Source organism: Cynara cardunculus (genome assembly GCF_001531365.2).
Source record: "Cynara cardunculus var. scolymus isolate 2C chromosome LG 13, CcrdV1, whole genome shotgun sequence".
NCBI classification, from domain to species: Eukaryota; Viridiplantae; Streptophyta; class Magnoliopsida; order Asterales; family Asteraceae; genus Cynara; species Cynara cardunculus.
The window spans coordinates 18,956,166-18,965,355 of record NC_037540.1 but is presented as its reverse complement, the minus strand read 5'-3'; the positions used below and the strand labels follow the sequence as shown (position 1 = coordinate 18,965,355).

Sequence of the window (9,190 nt, the reverse complement as noted above, 5' to 3'; positions counted from 1 at the left end):
GTTAATTTGATATATATATATATATATATATATATATATATTAAGTTTTATAATATTTTTAAATTTATATTTTATTCAAAAATAAAAACATTATCGCATTCTCAAAGTCACATAAAACCGTATTATATCGACATACAAAAAGAATAAAATGAAACACTGAAAGCGAGATGTGTTCGATATATTGCACGAGTACCATTCTAGATTATAATACGATTTCATCTAGTTTTGAGAAAGCAATAATGTTTTTATTTTTGAATAAAATATAAATTTAAAAATATTATAAAATTTTGAAAAAAAATATATACCGATATCAGTATTAAGTTAACCTTTTAGTAAATTATTGTATTTTGGTGTAATTTTCTTAATTCAATTTTTTAATTATAATTTAATTTAGGTTTAAGTAACAAAGAAATTTAATTTAAGTTTTATAATATAATTTTTTATAAAGATAATAACTAAAGTATTCTGTTAGAATTCAATAATATCTTAATTATATTTTAGATTTTTTATATTTAAAGTGAGATGTTTATCCAATATTTGATTATGTTTATCTGCAGTTAGTTACACGAATTCAAATATGAAGCTTTAATAAATTGTACTTATACACAATTTACTTGTAAGCATATACTTTAAGTAATATGCATTAATAAATAGTATTTCGTGCATAAAAATGGTTTTTAAGAGTTTTTGTCAAATGCTTTATAATATACTAGAATGGTACTCGCACAATACAGCGAGATACATATTTGTTTTAATGTTTCGTTTTATTCTTTGTCTCTGTTGTTATAATACGATTTATGTGGTTTCGATAAAGATAATGGTTTTATTTTTAAATAAAAATAAATTTGAAAAGATATCATAAAAATTTGAAAAAAATACCGACATTAATATTAAATTAATTATTTAAAATTTCTCGTTTTTTTATAATTTCTATAATTCAATTTTTTATTATAATTTAATTTAGATCTGATAGGAAAGTAATGACTTAACAATATAATTTTTATTTTAATTCCGGTTTATCTACTTCTATCCATGTCAGATATATTGGGTCATATGGGATTTCCCCGTTTTCTCCCCAATCGAGATATCCTCGGGACTTAACCCAACACCTTACGGCACGAGCTGACGAATATTGGATTTTCCGTTATTTAAATCGCGTAGCTGGATCCTCCGGAACCACAAGAATCCTTAGGCAGTAAGGGTCGGAGAAGGGCAATCACTCCCAATTCCTACAGTGATGAATATGAGCGCATAATGATTCTATTAAAACTCAATGATTATTCTAATTATATTTTAGATTTTCTATATTTGAAATGAATGTTTATCCTGTATTTGATTATGTTTATCTACAGTTAGTTACACGAATTTAAAAATGAAGCTTTAATAAATTGTACTTACGTAAAATTACTTTTAATTTTGAAGTTTAAGTAATATATATCAATAAAATGTATTTCATGTATAAAAATGATTTTTAAGAGTTTTTATCAAATGCTTTATAATATAACTTGAAGGGTACTCGTGCAATGCATCAGACACATTTTCATTTCAATGTTTCATTTTATTTTTTTATTCATGTCGATATAATACAATTTTATATGATTTTGGGAAATCGATAATGTTTTTATTTTTAAATAACATATAAATTTGAAAATATCATATAAAATTTGCAAAAAACATATCAATATTAATATCTAATTATCTAATTAAAAGTTCTTGTTTGTTTATTTTTTTGATTCAAAATTTTTATTATAATTTAATTTAACGTAAAGAATTAACTTAATTTAGGTTTAATAATATTTTTTTATAATGATAATAATTAAGTATTCTGTTAGAACTCAATAATTATCCTAATTATATTTTAGATTTTTTATATTTTAAAATGAGATGTTTATTATCTATTTGATTATGTTTATCCGCAGTTAGTTACACGAATTCAAACATATAGCTTTAATAAGTTGTACTTATGCACAATTTACTTGTAATCTTGAATTTTAATTAATATGCATTAATAAATAGTACTTTATGCATAAAAAAATGTTTTTAAGAGTTTTTGTCAAATGCTTTATAATATAGTATAGATATAGGTATAAAGATAATAACTAAAGTATTATGTTAGAACTCAATTATATTTTAGATTTTTTGTATTTAAAATGGTATGTTTATCCAATATTTGATTATGTTTATCTGTAGTTAGTTACACGAATTCAAATATGGAGCTTTAATAAGTTGTACTTATGCACAATTTACTTGTAATCATAAATTTTAAGTAATATGCATCAATAAACAGTACTCGTACATGAAAAATGGTTTTTAAATTTTTTTGTCAAATACTTTATAAGATAATATAGATATAAAAGAGTGATACAATAACATGACATGTTGTAGATAAATATATATGATTGTATATGATCTAAAGTACAACGGTTTTAACTTAAAAGCTTCCTTTATTCAAAATGCTCCAATTTAATACTTGCATCTTCGATAACCTACCAAAATCAAATTCAAATGTTAATCAACCAATAGTAAGGGTGTTTGGGATTGTTTATAAAAACAACTTATTGACTTATTTTGGTATGACACCGGTAATAAGCATTCTTGAGTGTTAGGATAAACAGCTTATACCGGTGCCAAACCGGTAATAATTTTTTTTTTAAAAGTTAAACCATTTTAACTTATAAAGACTTTTGTAGAAAAGCATAAGTTGTTTCAAATAAACAATCCTGAACACCCCTAAAGTATTCGAAAATATAAAGCATCTACTCATACTTGGATTGCTTGAAGTTATGGCTCCGGTTTGCCTAAAATCGCAATCATATTCATGTCGTCCAGTAGCTTGGTAATAGACATTCATTGCATAAGCAGCATGGGCTCGAACCGAGTTGGGGTAAAAACATCTCCCACCTTCACGTATGGGCTGACAGTCGAACCCCAAACCGCATACGTAATCAATATTCATCTGCAAAACGTCCTCATTGGCTCCGGTTTTTGGAATACACCAAGTTTTTCCTCCATCCGTTCTCGGCACCGGTGACCTCACCGGTTTTCCTCTCACCGGATTTCGATAGGACGGTGATGCGGACCCCTCCTGCCATAGTCAAGACCATTAAAACAAATTAAATCAAAAGCCCGTAAGTTAAAATAATATATTCGACCTAAAAAGCCAAAAATATACCGTGTGTCTTAAGATGCCAACTTTATAAACGGGTGTCATATTGGGCTGGAAAAGCCCGAAGTTTCTTTCGGAAATCGGGCCAGGCTTTTGATTTTCGTTGAAGAGTGCGAAAATGTAAGTCTCAAAAGTTTTGTTGGGCATAAGTGGTGTACCGATCCCTGACATAACATGTTTGATGAGTTTGGCGTTGAATTCTTGGGCACTCTCCGTATCAACACCGGTTTGGCCGGGATCACCTTTCGACGGCCACCCAGTCTCGGCTATAATGATCTCCAGATCCCCAAAACCCAGTTGCTTCATGGCTGAATACGTAGCATCCAATTGGGCATCCAACATATTGGTGTATTTTCGGTCAGTCATTTCGTCGAGCACCCCGGAGTTGGGTCTAAACATGGCGTAATCCAGTGTGTTACCGGAGTATCCGAAGAATGGGTAGGGGTTAATCATGAATGGTGAACCTGTGGCTCGTAAAAAGCCAAGTAATTGTTTGATTACTAGAGCCACATTCCCTTGTTTAAATGTCCCAGAAGAGGGTGGGCTTGAAGACGAGAGTATGGCTAATGAATGCGGTGTCGAGACCTTGATCCTCCGGTCAAGATCCTCCCCGATTAAAGCTGCGTGGAGGGTCTGCATCGCCGGAACAAGGCTTGACACTACGGAGTTGTCGGTGGTGGAAAGGACTTCGTTCCCGACGACGATACGGACTATGTTGGTGGCTGGAATGTGAGGAACGATATTTGTTTTGACCCACTGTTGAGAGAAGTTGAGATTTGCGAGATTTGGGATTAAATTGTTGGGGACAGCAACAGTAATCGCTATTCCGGTGTGAGCAAATGCTTGTAGGATTTCCTGGTTGGTGTCGTAGAGCTTCACACGGTTGATAATGGTGGAATCAAGAAGGAAGCGCGCCACTTGTGACGGCGGAGGTAAGTTGTCCGCCACCGTGCCATAGTTTACACCGATGCTCCCTTGGACTCCTGATAACCAATAACTTGTTAAACTATAGAGTAAACTACAAATTTGGTCTACGTGCTTTGTCAAAAATAACACTTTTAGTACTTGCAGTTTCTAGATTATAAGATGTCATCATGGTTTGTAAAAACGTCTGGATTTGGTTCATCTTTTTAACGGAAAACTCTATTAAATAAAAGACATTTTTCATTCTTTTATCGATTTTTTGTATTTACTCAATCAAAATCAATATAGCTCCACTTGAAAATAGGTTTCTTTTTTTCAAAAAATCAAACTAACTTGTTTTATTTTATTACCGATATACACATACCTCGAATTGAAAACAACGTAAGAAGTGGTAACAGTATCGTTAGGGCTTTCTCCATCTGGGTTGGGGGTGGGGGTGGGGATGGGGATGGAAAAGATGAATGATTCAAATCCAAAGGGGGATATATAATTAAGAAGAGTGGATGAAAGAGATGCTTTTCTTTTTAGGTTCAATATACAAAGTTATTAGAGTGTGGTTTAGGGCAAAGATCTATTTCAATCTCTTGACTAGGAATAAATATACCTTGCCCACAACACTAAATCTTACACACATGTTTTCTTTTTACCATATGAAAAAAATATGATGATTTATAAAATATACAACAAATCTACCCCATCCATTTGTAGAGCAGGGAGAGAGAGGCCATGAATCACTACTAATTTCGACATCCGAGTTCCAGTCTTGAATCCTCGTTGATCGTTTTATTTACACACAGCTTTTGAAGGTCGATGTACCCAATAATCGTGTCCTCAAACACCACATCTTGCAGTTGAGCTTCTTCGAATGTGGAACCGGATAGTACAGTGTTTTTAAATGAAGCTCCCTGAAGGTTGGCCTTCCCGAAGTTGACTCGATCAAGAACTGCATTCGTAAAATCTGTACCTGCAATGCCAGTTGTTGGTCAAGAGTCAGACAGCACCATGGAAATCTTTGTATTTAACAATCTCAACATTTGAACTTGTATTTCTTTTCGTGTGTAATAACTAATCAGAATGAAGATGCAATCTTTAGGTCGTCTTGACTCGAGTGACGAAAGAAATGGGAAAAGGGAAATGGAAATGAGATGACCTTTTTGAGGAAGATCCAAATAAAGAATCATTTAAACATAATAGCTCAAAATGATCGAGAATAAAAGTATAGGAATAAAGACATCCTCCAAGAAAATCCAATCAAGTATCATCAAGAAAAAGGAATCTGGTGAACAATTCTCTCCATGGCCTATAGTTAATAAACCACAATCTATGCTATCTTATAATGCATTTAGGCAAAACTTTTATTGTTCGTCAAAGAATCCTAGTGTTAGTTTCGACTTTTTACACCAACTGGGGATTTGGTAATAAATCTAAGAAATTAATCCATAGAACAACTACCCTCTGGAAAAATAGTATAGCATCAATTAAGCATCAAGCATAAATCACTAAAATAGAAAGAAAAGAACACAATCTAGCATATTTAGCCATTTATGTACATGTATATATGGTTAATAGTAATTTCTATTTTATTTAAACATAGAATTTGGATTTTCATTTTTAAAGGGGAATTGCATTGATTTTCATTCTCGATTTTACAATAAAATTTTACATCCTGCTGCATCTACGGGGACACAACTAGCATGCATGTAAACATGCCTGACAGGCGATAAGTTCTTATGATTCTATTAGCATGTGAACCAAGCCGGTTAACCATAAGGAAGGAAACACGAAGTGAAAGGTGTTTGTTACCTTTAAAGCTTGCTCCAACAGCATAAGCCTTAGACATGACAACCTCAGTCATATCTGCGCCATCAAATATGGCACCAGACATAAGTGCTGCTGCAAGAGACTTCCCCTTAAGGTTTGTCTTTTCATTAGTGTAGTCACAAAAACGGAGATCAATCGCCTTATCATATACACCATTAGCTTGACCTATTGTGTTTCCAACAAATGCACGTGCACATCGGTCCGGATCTGTGGACAAAGGAGGCAGCCTCTGCAAATCAAGTATGAAAACAGAAATGTGAAGTGTGCTAAAAGTCTAAACCCCTCCCTCAATCCCCAAAATGGAAGGGGAAACATTGGTTTTGCTACAAGTTGGATGCCAATAAATTTCACTTCTATTATTTGGTATGACGGTTTTCCTTTACTTGCTACTATTTATAATATTGTTGCTGCCTTTTATCTGATTTCTCAAATTTTAGCATATTTATCTCTCTCTTTCTAGTTGTATTGTTGTTCCCTCTTATCTAGCTTTTCCTTTTAGCATATCTGTGTTTCTTCCTTTTTAGGGTAGAGACCTCCCTCCTCCCACCCCCAACGAAAGAAAAAACTCCAGGTGGGATATACTAGGCCCACTTCTCTCTGTGGTCTCTAAGATCATAGAAATCGAGTATATCAGTCAATGGGCAGTCTTAAACATGATAAACATAAGCACTGAACCTGATTAGCAGCGATTACGGGTGAGGTGGTAGTCAGAGCCCATACGGCAAGAAAGCCACAAGCTATATTCCTTAGTTCCTTGAACTGAGATGAGTTTTCTTTAGGCGTGGAAATAGAATTATTTGTATTAGCTGCAACCAAAAACAAGCAAAGCGGATAGTAATTTGTCAGCAATCTCAAGAGGATAACGAAACTATGAATTAGTCAAAAAGAAGTTACAAAAACACAAGAAATTGAAAGCATTCACCCAAGTGCCTAATTTCCCAGTGTTTCAAGCGAAGTTATAGAGGTTGTTTTTATAGAATTTTTTTTCATTTATATTGAAAAAGCATAAATTGAAGGTACATGTACTAGAGGTTGTTAGGCATCAAGAAATCCACTCCTTCCGTCCTATGAAAATTGCAACAGTTTTACTTTACAAAAATGTTTTCTGAAAATTGCAACATTTCATTTTTGGAAAATATTGAGTTGGGCTCACAAGATTCCTCTATAAGGAATCTAACAACTTTCTTGAACTGTAAGCGCCAAGTAAAAAGTATTATCATGCAAAAATTTCTCATCAAACTGCATATTTCATTAGCTGATCCAAACTCGAAGAAACAAATTTAAGCATATATGAAGAAACCAAAATCGAAATCAGCACCCTAATTATCCATTGACTCGTTCAACTTCATGTTTCCATTATACAGGCTGTATAAGTTAATTACCCAATGGATTTCCTTAAGTAATTTTAATACTCATCAACACTAATACCGGTAAAAGACGCACAACAGTTTGTATATACATTACAAACCATGTCATATATCACAATACTCCCTTTGTTCCAAACCAAAAGCTACATTCTGATTTCAATATCAAACCTAGATCGTTCAACATGAAATTGATTGCAAATTAACAACCACCATGTCCATCATTCTATTTGATATACACATTGTAAAATTAACGTGGCTGGCGAATTTGATCTATATTAAACAAACGGAATCTCCATACAAACAAAAGTAACTTGTTCGATTTCTGGAGTCAAAGTATGCATCAGTAGAAATTTCCAAATGAATAGCAACAGGAACACAAGAAAGCAACAAAATTGAATCAAATTTTGAATGCGTGACCAGAAAACGACGACATTTGCACCAAATTGAGGCTAAAATAAACAGCATAGTCTTACCGGAGCAGTTGACACGGATCGATGAATGAAGGTGAAAAGGAAGGGGGAGACGGTTACGTTTGACGGTGGAGGAGAGTCCCGGAGAAGAAAGGTTATGCGAGAAAGGAAGGAAAAGAGTCGCCATTTTTGAGCGTTCAAATGTTTTGTTATTGCTGCCTGCTAGTGAGAGCTATTATCCATCCGCCCACGATCTTCTGGATTTCATATCTTTTTCCGACGTGGCATGACAATTCATTTGCTTTCCTACAAAATAAAATCTTCAATTGTTTTTTAGGAGTATTTAGATTGCATATAAAAATAACTTATTGACTTATTTTGGTGTGTCACCGGTAATAAATAATTTTGAGTATTTGGATAAACAACTTATACCGGTGTCAAACTGATAATAAAAAGTTTTTAAAGAAGAAAAACTTTTCTAACTTATAATAAGTTGATAAGTGCTTTTATAAATAAACATAAGTCATTTTAAATAAGCAATCTCAAACATCCCCTTAATCTAACATCAAATATCGAGTAAGCAGTTAAGTGTTATTTTGGTTTATCAAGTACCTCTCATGTAAATTGTATCATAACAATAATTCAGATATCTTTTTATCTATATCTATACTACCTTATAAACCAGATTTATCAAAAGTCTTAAAAATAATTTTTAATGCACAAAGTATTATATATTTATGCACAAAGTCTTAAAAGTTTTAAAAACAACTCATAATGCATTAAGTACTACTACTTTATGCATTCAGTCTTAAAATCTCTTAATCTACAATTAAAATAACATATAATGCAAGTTACCAATGCACATTATTACTTTTTTTTTTCATGTTTCTAAGATACTTTTGACATCTTTCACTAATGTCTTCACCCTCTCATACCTCTATATATTCTTCTCATCCCCAAATGTAAGATTCAAACTGATATTCACCATGACATTAAAAGTTCTCTCATTCAATTACTCTGGAACTCTCGCTCTCGCTCTCGATCTTTTGATTATTTGTTCTTGGTGTAAATCGAACACTTTTGTGGAGTCGTTTACATATGTTAGATTTTAAATATGTTGGATTTTAAACTGTCATACAATTTTTTTTTTTTCATCGATAGACTGTAATTGGAACCATAACTCTTATTCATTCAAATTATAATAATATATAAAGACCAAATGTAACTTATATCATCATCAAATCTTCTCTAATAAAACCAGTGAAACTTCAAAATTATTAAAATTCACAGCTCTCACCGTATTGTACGGATACACAACTAGTTTTCTTCTAAGTTCAATATTTCATTGTTTTTTACTCTTTTTATATCCTAAAATTCGTACTATCCTTTATTAAAAAAATAGAAATTAGTAATCTTGATAATAGATTTTATTCCTTTTTGTCTAGCAGTTGCTTATAATATAATATAATATATAACTAGATTATTATTTTTTTTTTTAATAT

The 9,190-nt window shown here is 32.1% G+C and overlaps 2 protein-coding genes across 2 annotated transcripts; both read right to left on the bottom strand.

Annotated features, from left to right (window-relative positions):
- Positions 1-2,397: 2,397 nt before the first annotated feature.
- Positions 2,398-4,509, bottom strand: LOC112524860 (glucan endo-1,3-beta-glucosidase). The gene is made up of 4 exons (XM_025134806.1): positions 4,455-4,509; positions 3,173-4,197; positions 2,767-3,085; positions 2,398-2,486 (listed from the first exon to the last, which is right to left on the bottom strand). The coding sequence occupies exons 1-4, from the start codon at positions 4,507-4,509 to the stop codon at positions 2,464-2,466; spliced, it is 1,422 nt and encodes a 473-aa protein (XP_024990574.1). The 3' UTR covers positions 2,398-2,463.
- Positions 4,510-4,583: 74 nt separating this feature from the next.
- LOC112524692 (thylakoid lumenal 17.4 kDa protein, chloroplastic) lies at positions 4,584-7,971 on the bottom strand. Its single transcript, XM_025134637.1, has 4 exons — positions 7,752-7,971; positions 6,587-6,717; positions 5,894-6,140; positions 4,584-5,054 (listed from the first exon to the last, which is right to left on the bottom strand). Exons 1-4 carry the CDS (start codon positions 7,873-7,875, stop codon positions 4,828-4,830), a joined length of 729 nt encoding a protein of 242 aa, XP_024990405.1. The 5' UTR covers positions 7,876-7,971; the 3' UTR covers positions 4,584-4,827.
- Positions 7,972-9,190: the final 1,219 nt, after the last annotated feature.